This window comes from Balaenoptera musculus, chromosome 3 (assembly GCF_009873245.2).
Source record: "Balaenoptera musculus isolate JJ_BM4_2016_0621 chromosome 3, mBalMus1.pri.v3, whole genome shotgun sequence".
NCBI lineage: Eukaryota > Metazoa > Chordata > Mammalia > Artiodactyla > Balaenopteridae > Balaenoptera > Balaenoptera musculus.
Window position 1 is genome coordinate 55,893,876 of NC_045787.1, and position 16,090 is coordinate 55,909,965.

The 16,090-nt window shown below is 33.3% G+C and overlaps 1 protein-coding gene across 4 annotated transcripts in view; it reads left to right on the forward strand.

Annotated features, from left to right (window-relative positions):
- TNPO1 (transportin 1) overlaps positions 1–14,032 on the forward strand; it is an 87,411-nt gene extending 73,379 nt beyond the window's left edge. For 2 of the 4 annotated variants that reach the window (XM_036845794.1, XM_036845791.1), the window contains 5 exons: positions 1,606–1,681; positions 2,562–2,661; positions 4,977–5,051; positions 6,226–6,368; positions 8,329–14,032. In XM_036845794.1, the coding sequence (XP_036701689.1) occupies positions 1,606–1,681; positions 2,562–2,661; positions 4,977–5,051; positions 6,226–6,333 (359 nt within the window). In that variant the 3' untranslated portion in view covers positions 6,334–6,368; positions 8,329–14,032. The remainder of the gene's footprint in view (positions 1–1,605; positions 1,682–2,561; positions 2,662–4,976; positions 5,052–6,225; positions 6,369–8,328) is intronic. The other 2 variants (XM_036845792.1, XM_036845793.1) reach the window with 2 other exon arrangements.
- The last annotated feature ends 2,058 nt before the right edge of the window (positions 14,033–16,090 follow it).

Consider the following 16,090-nt stretch of genomic DNA (forward strand, 5'->3'; position numbering starts at 1 on the left):
AACACACTTGGGATTCACTGTATTATTCTTACCACAAGTGACTGCAGGAAATGTTTCTCTTATTCCATCCCCAAAGGAGGGAGGTGGATAATTATTAAAGTAAAATCATTGTCAGTAGGTAATATCTGTATATTTTAGCAACTTAATTACCATTATCTTAATATTTCATAAAGCCAATTCCTTAGTATATGCAGTTACTTGCTTTTTTTCTAATTAGTATATCCTACACTGAACTTTTTCAATGGACCATCATCTGCTTTATCGCATGTTTCATTGGGTTGTTCATACTTGCCTGTTTAATGAGAATGTTGCATAGTTTGTGTCTTTTGAACATAGGTTTTCTTTCTCTTGCTTCATATGAATCTGCTGGATTTTAGTATTATCTGTGTAGTTTGCTTCAAGTAATCCTTAAACATTTTTCTTTACCCCCCCACCCTTTTTTTATGAAAGGTTAACCTGTAAGTTTTTGAGAGAACACCATTAAAGCACCTCATGGTTTGTTTTCTGTTTGTTTTTTTTTTTCCCTGTTGTGTATAAATGTATTTATATGTAATGTACCTTTGAATTGCAGAATGCAGTTCTGAGTTGCACTTGTTTTAACTCTGTAAATTTAAGGACTTAACTGAATTTTGATGGTGAATATATGTTTGATTAATTCCCACTTCAAATTTTTAAAAATAAAATATTAGCATGTAATCAGTGTGTTTCATTATCTATTATCATGTGCTGTGCATTTTATAGCAAGGACAGAATATTTGTTCCTTTGGTCCACATATCACATGTCATTACAGTGGACTGTCTAAATTTCCTTTTTGTCAAACAGGGTTTGAAATTAGTGGACTATTTGAGTTGTTATCATCATCACCATCCGAGGTTTTTTTTCGGAACGGGATTTGACATAGCACAGCGAGTTTCCAATCCATTTATTCAGTATGTACCGTAACACCTAAAATTTAATAGTTGATTTTGATATCAGGCAACAAATGGTCCACTGGCTTGTTTTGGAAATGCTGGCAAACAAACCAAAAATATACCAAAATTTTGATCAGATTCCTAGATAATTTTCAAAGAATGGAAATCACATAGAAAGCTACGTAAAGAAGTGAGAAAGCTTTTAACTCTTAACTTCTGAGAAGTGTGTTTGAATAGACAATTCAGAAATGTAATCATTTACATTTACTAGTATTTCTTGGGGGAGAAAACCTAGATTTCATTGTTAAACTGAAATTTCAACTGGCTTTGAAGGAAGAATCTAAATCCATCTGTTTAATCGCTCATCATTTTATTAACAGAATATCTTGACACTTGATTGAGCAAGAAAAGCAATTCATCACGGTTTTTGGTGTTCTCTCAATCTTTAAAGTTTTTTTAATTCCTTTTGTTTTTCTTTTTCCAAGAGTATGCCATATATGTTGCTGCCCCTTATTATAGGGGGTGGTAATAAACAGCACTGGTGAAATCTTATGTTTATTATCATACACAAATTCTGTTGGTTTCTGTTTCTGAGTTATTTGTTGTTTTTTCTTTATTTTTTCTCCTTCCCCCTCATTTGCTCATGTCTTGGTTGGCGTTTGGTGGTGTATAACCGTGATTGCGTTACCTTAGCAATAACAATTGGTCGTCTTGGTTACGTTTGTCCTCAAGAGGTGGCCCCCATGCTACAGCAGTTTATAAGACCCTGGTGTGTATTATTCAATCTTTTTTTTTAATTCATTTTTCTTCACTCTTTCTTTCTCTTTCTATCTCACTTTTAGATATATTTTCAGTTGGTTACAAAAATCACAATCCTTAATCATTGCCAACCATGTGACTAATCTTGTCCTATCAGGTTTGTGAGGTTTTTCAGTAGCATCGTCATGTATATTTATTTTATGTTGTGGCTAACGACTAATTGATGCATGGGATAAGATTGTCACATGCTTGCTGTGTTAAAAAGCTTGATTATACATAAAAAGCATTTAAATATCCACCAGTAAAATAAAGATGCATGCAAATTCTATAAATTTAGGTTTTTGCATTGTTTCTTTTTTAGAATTAATTTGAAAACTTGGATTGCATTAAGAAATACATGTTTAAATTTGTTATGTATAAAAATCTTATTTGCTTGTTAATGTAAAAATTAAACATCTACATCATAAGTTGTATAATAATAGTTTCTACTGTGGCAGTATATCCTATGTTCTGCTTTCGATTGACAGTCTTTCAATTCAAGACATTTTTAGTAGTGTTTAATGGAATACAAGTCGTAATACAGTTTTAAAAATGGGTAATTTACTCTTGGCTCAAGCTCATTAATAGTTTAAATGGGAAATTAAAATCAGTTGTTATTACTTAGATGCAATTTATTAGTAAGAATTGTGAATTTCAAGGTTTTCACTATATTGAGATTAGATGGGCCCAACATAATATAGTAAGTGTGAGAAACTTTAAGCTTTATGAAAATTCTTTGAATATAAACATTATCTCTACTCTGGTGCTTATTCCATTAAATACTGTCCATTAGTATTGTAGTTGAACCTGCTTTTTACTTACATGCTAAACTCAATTCTATAATTTAATAGGTGCACCTCTCTGAGAAACATAAGGGACAATGAGGAAAAGGATTCAGCATTTCGTGGGATTTGTACCATGATCAGTGTGAATCCCAGTGGAGTAATCCAAGTAAGATGTTCAAAAGGATTTAACTTTTAGTGTTCTGAATTATGAAACTCTAAAGTTTAAGCTATAATTATTAAAAATATTACCTATTTTTACTGAAGATAACTGAAACAAATTATGTTTTAAATGTGTATTTCCTAATATCTTGAAATGATGATGCCTATTTTTATTTCCTAAATGTTTTTTTGGTCCTGACATATAATAACAGCAGATTGGGAGAATAAAAGTTATATTCTTGACTTGAATTAAGCCAAAGCTTCTTTCATTCACATTCAGACGTCACTTATTTACTTTGTAAATGCTTCCTAAAACCGTGAATATCAATTTGCTGAGTTTGAGGCTGTCTACACTTCAGAAGGTGATCCAATAGTAGGATACTCTTTCTGTTACTTAGATCAGAAACTCAGTAGTGAATAAAATAGAACACTGAATCAACCATTGAAACTGCTTTAACTTTGAGAGTTTATGATTTAGTGATTTATTCATCCTTAATTTCATTTCTTAACACTATTTCATACTATATTTAGACGTCTTTAGCCTTTAAAAAATTATTTGGTGGCAGTACTAAACGTGAATCTGATCAAACCTCTGGATCCAGCTGACACACAAAACATAAAGGAACGTGTTGATTTACACTGTATGTATGAAATCAACAAAATACAGGCTGTGGGGCTATAGGTTAAATGCCCCAGGTTCCTCAACAGATGAATTGTAAGGAAAAGAAAGTATGGGAAGGGTTTTCCGGAAAATAACCTTTCACTTTCAAGGGATAGGTGCTTTGAACATTTTTTAACTGAGACCTTTTGATACTTCCTGTCTTACGTGGATTACTGTGTTGTTTGTTAATTCAGGTTTAGAAACATTGTGAAATACCAGCTTATAAAATTCAAAATTGATGTAGGTGATAGGCATTGAAAACATATGAAGTAGAACTGGAAAAAAAGTCTTTTGGCTAATTTTACATTTGTATAACATTAATAACTTACTATTAAAACAAGCCAGTACTGTCTTAAACGATGGTCCCTAGTTGCAAAATAACTTCCTGGCATTGAGTTTATGGGTTTTTTCCAATATTTAAGAACTTTGTGTCACCTTTAATACATTTTAGAGGTATCTGATGTGGTATACACCATATTAAGAAGGAGCATTTTCATACAGGGTTTTTTTTTTTTGTTATTGTTGTTTTTCCTTTTGCATTAACATTTAAGACAGTGACAGTAACACGTGTGGTCATGAAATCACTACCAACTTAAAAGTTGGTATAAATTTCTACTTTTTACATACTTTATTTGGGTATGGTTAAAAGAAAATGTCTTAAGTTTTATTCTTTTATGTTTAAATTTTTAATCACAAATTCTGCATGTATATATAATTTAAATTTTTAACATCAGACTTTGATATTCAGAAGACACCGGAATCATAATTCGAATAAACCATAAACTTTGGGCACGTGGCATTTTATTTGCTTAAATATGTGTTTTATGCACATATTTTAGTATTAGTGATTTTATTTGAAATTAATGAGGTTTTCTGAATTTAATAGTAAAATTTAAAGTAGTTGTACATCAGCAGTATCTTGTATGTTGTATGTTGAACTGTTGTTTCAGTAAGATAGTCGAACTTGAAAAATAACTTAAATGAAGTATTTCAAGCATATACCTGTCACCACCTTGTTCTTTTAGTCAGAATAACCTGATTATCTTATAAATAATAGTCTGAGCATTGGGGGTTTTTTTGTTTGTTTGAGTTGGGTTGGGCTGGGTGCTGTTTGTAACTACATAATTTTTCTTCTAACTTATCATTTCATTTACATTTCTATCTGGAGGTGGATCTTGAAATTTAGATCTATAAATTCCTATGCTTTAAGTCAAACTTGTTTGGTGTATACTTAACTAGCTTTGAATTATTTCTAGGCCAATCAGAACTGTAAAATTATTGAATTTATATAATTAATTCCATCAATGAAGATTTTTTAAACTGGTGCTTATTTGATGCTTTCAGTCCTTGCTGATGCTACACGTTTACTAGACTGGGGTTTTGTAATGTAAAATGAAATATTGGGTTGGCCAAAAAGTTCATTTGGGTTTTCCTGTAGCACTAAATTCCAATATAAACTGAATGAGTTAGAGGTTCCTTGATGGTGGAGTAACAGGGACAACCATTAAGAAATTACTTTAATTCCTTATTATAGCTGTTTAAAAAAGTTGGTTTTTTTTTACCTAGGATTCTGTTGATATATATTCTGAAGTTTACATGTATCTTTTGTTGTGTTTGACAAATACAGTATCAATTGAAGATGTATTTCTTGCTTGTTATAGGATTTTATATTTTTTTGTGATGCTGTTGCATCATGGATTAATCCAAAAGATGATCTGCGAGACATGTTCTGTAAGGTAACTAAAAAGTCTTTATGATGCACATCATGTGACTGTTACAGTCTTAGTTGGGAAATTTAAATTATGTTTTTATTTCATATGAAACTTAGACTCTTCAAATCAGTACTGGTAGACTATAACCTTTGTTCTTGGTAATAAAGAAGTTGACTTGATCTTTTCTTAATATACAGTAGTGACTTTGTATCAATAGAGCATGTATTTTAAAAATATTTTCTCAAGCAGTACCACTGATTCATGAAGTCCCGTTATCCCACCTATGCAAAATAGCATGTATTTTCAAAGATGGCTGACTAAGATTGGAGTATAATATAATCTATCGAACAAAGTAAATCTAACTGGTCGCAGCAAGGATTAAACCTGTGTGTTTTAGTAATGCCCCTTGTGGTTAACTCCAGTCAGCCCTCAGCCATAACAAAATAAGAAATAAAATGCTACTACACATTTGAATTACCTAATATTAAAATTAGTGAACTAGGGCTTCCCTGGTGGCACAGTGGTTGAGAATCTGCCTGCCAATGCAGGGGACACGGGTTCGAGCCCTGGTCTGGGAAGATCCCACATGCCGCGGAGCAACTAGGCCCGTGAGCCACAACTACTGAGCCTGCGCGTCTGGAGCCTGTGCTCTGCAACAAGAGAGGCTGCGATAGTGAGAGGCCCGTGCACCGCGATGAAGAGTGGCACCCGCTTGCCGCAACTAGAGAAAGCCCTCGCACAGAAACAAAGACCCAACACAGCCAAAAATAAATTAATTAATTAATTAAAAAAAAAATTAGTGAACTATATAGTTGCAACTATGAACCCCCAAAGCTTTGTGTATTTTCAATTTGAATAAACTTAATAAGGCATAAAAATTTTAATCCCTTGGGTGAATTCTATACCTTTTTGCTTGCTTTTCATTACTACTATGTCAGATTGCTTAGAGTACTTCTGTTACTAGGACACTTGCTGAGTTCTAACCTTCTCAAAGCAAAGTGCGGCATATTCTATGAGGTGCTTTTAGGCAAGACATGGAATGGTGTAGAATTCAACAAAGTTTGAGAATAACTACTTTAATAGGGAGGGGTAAAATTTTAGAATAATAAAATCAGTAGTGTTTGATTTCAGAAGCTACGCAGATATGAGAGTTTCTCTTTTGTTATTGATAAATTAATGATTTTTTACTTTTTTGCAGATCCTTCATGGATTTAAAAATCAAGTTGGGGATGAAAATTGGAGGCGTTTCTCTGACCAGTTTCCACTTCCCTTAAAAGAGCGTCTTGCAGCTTTTTATGGTGTTTAATCTCATACACTTAGGCTGCAGTCCCATAATTAGGGGTAAGTTGTAAGAAATTTGGAATTTTCCAGGATGAAGGAACTTAAGTTAGGACTTCAGTCTAAAACTACTGAATAGAATAAAAGCTATTTGTTTTCCACAGAGGTTGAGTAAAACAGTCTCATGTTATATTTGACTTAAAATTACTTACATGAAGGCTGGAGATTGATTGATTGATTGATTGATTGATTGATGAGCCAGCAAGCAAGATAAAATGCATGGTTCCACTTTGAATCCTAGGTAGAAGGAAATCCAAGTTGGTGTACTAGTTGGATTACTCACCATTTCTTCAACCAATCCTTTTTTTAATTTTTGCCCTTTAAGAGGTCACTGACATTCACTGTGGCAGGGTAGAGATGATTCATTTTTAAAGCATGAATTTATAGTCTCATATATCAAGGACTTCCTATGTTGCGAGCTTTAGGGAAAACCCAAGTAGAATTGGAACTGGATTTGGTCTCAGTAAATAGGAATATTTAATATTTATTCTTCATATTTTATTGAACACCTTCCTTGTTCCCAGCACTGTGTTTTTAAAAGATCAGTGGAAGATTCTTTTTTGATTTGGGGTGGTAGAGGGGAAAGTCCACCTGCACCCTTGTTGTTCGAGTTTTTCTGACTTAAGTCAAACTAACAATTCTGGTCTTTTAGCCTTAGTTCCCTGGTTAGGTTATTTTGAGGATTAAATACTATTCTATATGTGGTGCCAGGACTTCGTATATTGCCTAACACACTAAGTTGGCTCAATAAATATCAGTAATGTGGGTTAGTACAGTGAGCCAGGACGCACTTCATTAGTTTTTGAACATGAACTGAGACCTGTTCAACTGGAGGGTCAGAGAGTGTACTCAGTGTGTGTTGAGAAGGCATACACTTACTTGAATTACCTTGTATGTTGGAGTTTCTGTTTGCATGCTTGCTGGTTTACTCTGAGCTAGATTTTAAACCTGGAAAGATTTGAACATCTAAGTTGACTAGCCTAAAAGGGCAGTAGAAATGGACTTGCAGCCTCTGGAATGTCTCAGAGCCCTTTGTGTGTGTTGTCCCTCAGTGGTCTTGAGTCCTTACGGCTGTCTTGTGGCTTTAGCATTTTAGAGAAGTGCTTGATTCACTTTACGTTAAATCATGAGAATGCAATAGATGAGAAATAACTTTTAGCATCAAGGGCTAAATTATTCAACAGTGAGCTAAGTCTTGAGCACTTTTGGGTTAATAACCCTGATTAATAAACCGTATGTGGTCTCTGTCATTTCACCAGTTATGAATTAACTGTGGTGATCTTCATAAATGTCCAGAGTTTCGCAGGAGTAGTTAAAGTTTTGTTGTGAAAGGACAACTGTCAGGTACTAGTTACAGTCTCCCAGTAATCTACCTTTATTTCTTAATCTTCTCATAATTAAAACTGTGCTAGCATTGAAAAAGTCTTTATCAGGAAAATGAAGAGACCTGAGAGTATAGGACATGACTGAGTAAAATAAGTCACGCTCTTTTTTTTTGCTTAACGTCGGGAATACTGGCAAAAATGATAACGTTTCAATTCTCACTAAGGAAAGTGATTGTCCTAAAGAAAGTGCTAACTTAATTTTGAAGAAAGCAAGGCAACTTGTTATATAAGAAATAATCGGCTCCCATTGGGACCCATTGTGCGAACGAGGATAGATAATTAGACTGATGGCAACCTACAAGGCATATTTCATCTATATTTCATCTGTATAAAGCGCTGCACACCTCTCTGCATGTCCCCAGCTTGGCGTCACTTTTCGTATCTGATGCAGGTGACAGCTGAGAGCTGTAGGAGAAGGGAGCAACATGGTTCTCATTGACGAGCGTGATCTTAAGCAATTTGTACAGTTTCTCATTTTCTTTAGGTAGAGATAGCATTGCTACCTGATTAATTTTGTGTTCCACTGGCTTTAAAAGAAAAACAATTTTACGTATAAAATTGTTTCTGTTTTCTTACAGGTCCTTCAGTCTTGGAGACTATGAGGGAGCCTCTGCACCCAGGGAAAATGTTACCCTTTACAGGGGGGAAGGGTAAACCAGTAGGGAATACAGTACAATCCCAACCCTACTGGGAGGGGCGGGAGGGAGGTGTTGCCGTCACTGTATTAAGTCGCTGTTGGGAAACGTTTTAACATCTGGAGCCTTTGTGGGTGGAAATCTGTCTCCAATTACAACTCTGCACTGGATGTGAAGAAGCAAAAAAAAAAAAAAAAAAAAAAAAAGAAAAAGCTATTCAATCTACTCACAAAACAGTACATTCTGGAATATTATGGGGAATTGTACCAAAACAAGAACCATATAAATGATGCATAGGGATGAGAAAGAGGAAAAATTCTATAGCGCACAATAAAGGAAACCTAAGAATGGGGATTAGAAGACAGTAAAGTTTTTGGGTTTTTTTTGGTTTTTTTAGTTTTTTTTATTTAAAGGTTTTTATAAAATTTCCCACATTGATGGGGACTTGTTTTTGCATGCTGATGAAGAACTATACAAATGAAAGCTAATAAGAGTTAAAATCAGCTTGCCTACCCATAATAGTAGAAGCAGGTTCTTGGAAGTTACAATTTAAGGTACCCCAGAAAGTTGGAAATAAAACAAAACAAATACAAACAATGAAGCACCCTGTGAAATGCCAAATGAGTCACTCCTTTTACCTTTGTGGGGTGGGCAGGGAGGGAGGAATAAATGGGGTTGGACATATCAAACTAAAGATTGACATCTTGATTTTGCATTAAGACATTAATGTAGTGGATATAATTTGATGGTTGTACTTCATTAGATTTAATTTCTAGGCCAAGATGTTATTTTTAAAGTGCAGTTTAAGGTTCAGGCATGCATTCTGGCTCATAGTGATTGAAAGTACTTTAAATTAGTGGGAGAGTAGCATGCTTGCATCACATAGAGTGAGACTGGTATTCAGTTACCTCTGTTGCGCCAGTTTGTGTTGCAGTTTACCAGTTCAATATAGCCCTGCATTTAAAATTCCTTTTTAAGATTTGTGGATTTTATTTTTATTAAGAATATAGATATAAAGTACTGTAGTTTACAGCTAGGCCTTGAAATATCTTTTTAGGATCTGTTAGGAATAAGATTGATATTGTATTGTGTGTAACCTGCACAATGTGGAAAGCTGATATACCTGTGCAAAATCTTTGCCTCTGTGCTGTCAGTGTGATGTGCTTTCTGCATGGTTATATACTACTAGTGAATTTATCAAAACTTCTAAAACTTAAATTACATGGTAAAAGATCTGTAAGAGGCTGCATAAATGTTAGTTGGCACATAAAGACAATTGTAGAAGTTGAAGACATGATTGCTATATTTCAATGTTTATTCCCACTCAACATATTGCCTTCTAAGCTTTCTTTTTTTGTTCAAAGCATGATCTTAAAGATATGTTTAAGTTAATGGATGTAATGCAGGGTTCCTACACTGTATTGGCGCATGTTGGTGGCCCTCTGTGCCCTAGATATATGCACACAGGGTGCAAGTAAAAAGCTACAGAGTGAAAGTTGGTTTGGATCCTCTTCATTTCATTTGTTTAGCTTTTCTGTTATTTTTCTCTACTTACATGTATTCCTGTGAATAAATCCTTGTTAAGTTAACCCTTTACTTTTCCTTCCATGTGTATTTTCTTATATACTGTGAATGTGAAAACCTAACTGGTACACTTGATCTTGTGTCCATATGAAAGTGCAAGTCTTTATTAATTTGGATTGCCTGAACAGTGTATCCCATGATGATGAAGGAAAATGGAGAGATTTTTCTTTTTAACTCTGCTGGTCAGAGATGAAGCCACACCTTTCCATTTTTCAATGCTGCATATTTAATCTGCAACAAATGTTAAGCCATAACAACCTTTTTATATTTTAGTTTGTCACCTTCGCATTGCAGAATAAATACTGAATAACCATTTTTGTAAGCAGTTGCTCCTCTTTGCATGGTTCTCTTCCTCTAAAGGTGTTGAATGATACAGCCATTGCACTGAAGTTTGAGCTGTATGTGTGTGAATTTATAAATACCGTTTCAAAAAATTTCAGATGCATGGTAGCATGCAGAAAGGTTTTTGTTGTTGTGTGTGTGTGTGTGTGTGTATTTTTTTTTTAACATGTTCTTTCACCTTCTTTCCTCTACTTTGGCTTTGCAAATTTCAGTCTGTAGAGCCTGAAATTAAATCATATTTTTAATGTACAGTTTTTTTTTTAATTGTAAGTTGGATCCAAAGGGTATGTAGCATTTTGCTTTCTAGTACCATTGCCTCACTGGGAGCTCAAAATTTGCTTCCTAGCTAGTCTTTAAAACCTGATTAGGGTAGCTATTTTATCCTTAAATTCTAGTGATATACTGTAGTTTTCCAAAACTTTTTAGAATTTAATATGGGAGATATTTTAATATTCTGGAATAAGTAGTAAACATTTTAAATTGAAAGAATTTTAAATTCAGAATTCTCCTGAACACTTTAAAATGAACATACAAGAACAACCTTCAATAAAGTTATCTGGACCTGTGATAATTCTCTATTGACTGAAAAGTGTTGTTACCTATTGGATTGAAAAATTAATTTCTAATTAAGCAGATACGTAACATAATGTGCCCTTTTTTGTAGTCACTTAACGTGTTTTTAAATTAAAAGGAAATATAATTTAAAAATACAAAATATAAATAAAATATGACTGACAACCTGAGATGGGGTTGGGTTTTTTTCCCCCTTGAGGTTATAGTTTCTTCCTAATTATATTTCAGATACATAGTATAACATAGGAATTTGCAGAAGCCATTTAAGTTATCTTTTGAGGTAAGCTCTGATTTAGCGTTTATTCTGATAAAACTTAATACATCATGGGATATATATATAAAGCAACTTAATTCTTGTGGTGTAGTCTTAATAGTTTTGAATGTTGACTGAATGTCTATGAAATTGTGAGTTTGTCTTTGTTACATTCCAGTGTTTCTGCCTCTTGGCATGCTTAAAAGCACGGCTTACTTCATCTGCTCCTTACACACTAAAGTGCTGTTAGTGTGCTCAACTACAGAAATAGCCGCTGCTAAGTGATGTAGATTTTCTACTTGAATATTTTTATGTTGTAGGAACCTCAGGAGGTCAGTGTTTACTGTTTTATATATGCCTTCTTTTTCCTGTTTGAGCTTCTCTCTTTGAAGGATTCTAACAGAACAAAAGCTGCTGATCAACCTAAGTTGGAAACAGAAAGTGTATTTAATATAATTTAAATGCATGTTTGGCAGTTCCATGTTACAGTCCATTAGTAAGTGAACCTAGTGCCACAGACATTCATTTATTCAGGAAAGAATTTTGCTTTTTGTATTGTCTAATCTCTTTAATAACTTCATATTGTGTAAAAAAGAAATCACTTTTTTATATTTTTTGGTTGGTTATTTTCCAAATAATCAACATGTAGATAATCTTTAAGAGCCAGTTCTGATGCTTTACATTATACTGCTACTTGATTTTGTGATGCAGGTTGGATTTCAGAAGAATAGATTTTAAAACACTTAACCAAGCCATTACATCTTAAAAACAAAATAAGTAGCATACATTTTGTAATTAACATATTGATAAACACTGTGATTTTTTTTGTTAAGACTTTTTCATTGACCTGAATTGCTTAAATTGCATATATTGTAAAATAGGATCAGATGTATATTTTAAAATAATTTCAACTGACTTTCCTCTATTGAAATGCTTTGTCTACTCAGTTATAAAATATTCAGATACAAGTTTTATCTCAGGTGAATACTCTTGTATCCTTCTTGCTTTGGTGACGTATGCTTATAAAGAGTCATCATACTTGTAGTCTTTGTTTTTTTAGTGTATTTCATGAAGAATCTTTCCATTTAGTCTGATTTTCCAATCCTTAATTCTTGCAGACTATGGTGGTATAAGTCCTTCCTGGCGAGAATTCAATTTGGTTCTCCTTTTCTCCAAACTCTTAAGATAGGAAAGTGGAAAATTTTTCTGTCATATATTAAATTACCCTGCATAGCTGAAATGCCAGAATTAAAGTATGTCTTAAACCTTTCAGTCTAAGTTTAACTTAAATCCTTTGCCATAAAGAAAAAAGTGGGAATTTTTGCTTCATATAGTTAATCTATATTATTCATATTGAATGTATTAACAGATAACGGTGCAAAAACATTCTTCCCAAGAGAAGAGTGTATCGTGCATAACTGCAATTTAAGTCCTTCCTTTAGTAGTACTTTACACACAGCTTTGCTTATTGAATTATTTTTGCAAGTCATACAAGGGGGAAAACACTTAACTGTCGCTACTAGTACTGTTATTGAAATGTAGGCATTGAAATTTTCATGAAAACTGGTCTTCAGATTAAGGGCCTAAAATAATCTAGATTAAAAGTCAGATCAATAAAGAGCTGTGTGACAATATTATCTAGTAATAATACCATGCAAGAGCATTGTATACCTACTTAGTACCTAGTCATACTGTATTAAATATGGAGATATTTCTAATGCCTCTTAAAAATTCAGTTTTACGTGAAAGTTTCATTCACTTGTACACTTTCCAGGTGACTTGTGACTAATTTTTTCAGTCTTACATAGATCTTCCCCCATTGGTATTATATGTAGAGGATTCTTTATCTTTATGCCTAATTATTATGCATATTAATTTTAAGGTATACATTTAAATTATAGCAACTGTTTATTGTGATTTGTATCCCAGAATGTATTGTTTTTATTTTTATTTTTTAATGTATGCATGATTTTGAGGGAAGTTAAAATGGTGATTATTTTTTTCACCTCTTGTACATTTTAAAGTCAAACCAAATCTATTTGCCAAGCATTATATCACTAATTAGGAAAATAGGCTTTTCCCGTGTATTACAATTTTTGTTCATCTACTATAGAATCCCCTTAACTATATGGCTTGGTATTATTCACAGTTAGCTATTTTGCAAGTTCAGTTATCTTCCTAAAAGCTTATACTGTAACATGGTTAGCCTATAAGGCAATGTTGGTTCCCTCCTAATACCAGCCTCATAAAGGGGTTCCGCTGTACTTTCCCCATATTGCTTCATTGTTGTTTTTCCTCTGTGGATATATAACCAAATTAAGATTGGATGAATTTTATGGAGATAATAATAAGACAATACTGTATACGTAATTTTGCTTAATAGATTATCATCTGTGAGAAGAGATGTTTAAACGTGGTTGATGACTTCACTTCATATTATAAAACAGTTTTACACTTAATATTCATGTTAATATTGGGTGCAATAATTTAGTAGTTTTAGCTTTAGTTATAAATAACTGGATCTTTCTGCTGACAACTTAGGTTGTATGAGTTATGCTTAAAAGCTTTAAATCTGATGTTTCCTGTACCTGCCACACTATGTTAGAATGTGTCCTTCAAACATATCCTCCTGCAACTTCTCAAACTGTACTAAATTGATATTTCTTGAAGTCAAACTCTGTGCTAACAGATCTTCATTTTAAATAGAATACGGTTTTAATTTTTGATAAGCTGCTGAATTTTAAAGAGAGTTTTTTGGGGCCACCAAATATTTTGGATCATGCAGAGAATATATATTGTACTGTAGTAATTTTGTATTTACATTTGTATGATGTGACATAATAGATGTGAATGTTAATCACTGCTTGACTATGTTAATAAAGTTGTTTAACTATAGATGTTTCACTCTGATTTTTAATGGAAGGAAATGAGCTTTCTTCCCCCCTGTTCCCCCATCCCATTTTGGGTCCAGATAGGTCTTCTTGTTGTCTTGTTCTTTGTTTTGTTTTTTTGTTTGTTTGTTTTGAGAGGGTTTTTTAGCTTACACTTTAGTGCACTCTTGTTTGACATCATCTATTTTTTTTAATTGAGTATTTTCTTAGTTGTATAATGTAGTAAAAAAAACCTGTTTTCCCCACATTTTAATCCTGTTATTGATGTATTTCTAAACAGTTGATTCTAGGTTCAGCTTCCGGTGGGAGAGGAAAAAGATACTGCTCTGCAAAAAAAGGAATTAAAACTAAGTGAAGTCATGAATAAAACATTGAGAGGATAGATTGCATGAATGTGTATGAACGTGTGGCCTATTAAGGCTTTCTGGTCATCCTTCAAAAAAATAAGACTTGTAATTTTGGAAATTAATATTTACAAAAGTAGTAGTTTCCTCTTCAGGTTGTAATCCATTATTATAGTTGCATGTTACTAATTAAATGTATTAATATATTTCAGAGGAAGTATGTGCATAACTGTCAAGTACTCTTTTTTTTTTTTTTTTGGATTTATAACAAGGAAAGTGCCTGAGATTAGATTAGTGCAACCCAGAAAACTTTTAAGGGAAATGAGACTTGGGGTTTTTTTCCCTTTCATTACCTGCACATGAGAACATTTGAGATACCTCACTTGGGTTGGAGGGGAGGGGGAAGATGACACCTTAGTATCATGTCTGAAACACATCATCAAGAAATAGTTTTAAGATTCCAGAGTTTAGGACTTAGGTTGTGGAAGAAGATAATCAAAACCAGCCTAATCATTAGTTATTCATGATTCCAATTTGCCGCAGCAATCTTAGAATGTGCCTGTAGCTAAAAATCTTTTGTAAGTCTTTAACATTTTAATGAAATTAAAGTACAGACTTTTAAGATGTTTTCACTTTATACCTGTTTTTGAACAGACTGGTGTTTTTAATCTTGTGAGTTCATAATCAGCCTGACTCCAATCATTAGCATTACATGTGATTCTTTAGGAATGATTGGAAAAGTATTACAGCAGTTGAACTCCACAGCTCTGAGCTTGGACTTACTCATTGCTATGGTGAATACAGAAGCTGCGACTGTCATCTTGTCCTTAATGTCAGAGTCTTGTGTTGGCATAAAAGAAACTCCTGAAACATCCGCATAGATCTCCAGTGTTCAGTTCAACACAGTTTGCAAGTTACAGTTTAGAAATTCAACAGAATCTAAATCATTGGCAAAAGTGATACTGGAAAAATTCTTATACTAAGGACCTTAAAGTTTTTGTGCCAGTTACTGATCTAATTCATTTCTGTACATATTATAGCCATTTTGCTCTGACAGTTTGAATTTTATACGATGTATTCCTTTTCTAGCTTTATGTTACCTTTTGAAGAGCTTCATTAAACAATTTAAGAAAGACAAGTGAACAGTTGTAAATGGATTTAGTACAACTACCCAGTAGAATAACTTGATGTTTCTGTGCACATACGAATAGTAGATTTGTGCATTGTTTTTAGTATCTAAATTTGCCTGTTAATGTACTTGATAGCTATGCCATGTTCTGTGAACAGTTTACACAACCGTCTTATTGTTGGACATTCAGAAATTATTTCTCATTTTTTACTCCTAGAAATAAAGTTATGATGAATGCCCCTATGCTTAAATGTTTGCATACATCTGTAGCGATTTCTCTGGAATTGCCATGTCAAAAGGAGATGGTTATAGTACAATTTCCTTTCATAGAAAGTTATACTAATTTTCATAGCCAGCAGTAACTTCAATGGGTATTAACCATGTGTGCTGTAAATTGTGATTTAAATAGCATGATTTTCTAACTTTGTATTTAGGAAATTTTATATACAAAAATCATACTTTCACATTACATATTTAACAGATATCCGAGTCTTATGTCACAGGCACAATTCCTTAATCTTATGGAGCTTACATTCTGTTATAGCAAGGCAGATAAGTAACTGTGTTACATGGTGGCAAGTGCCAGTGA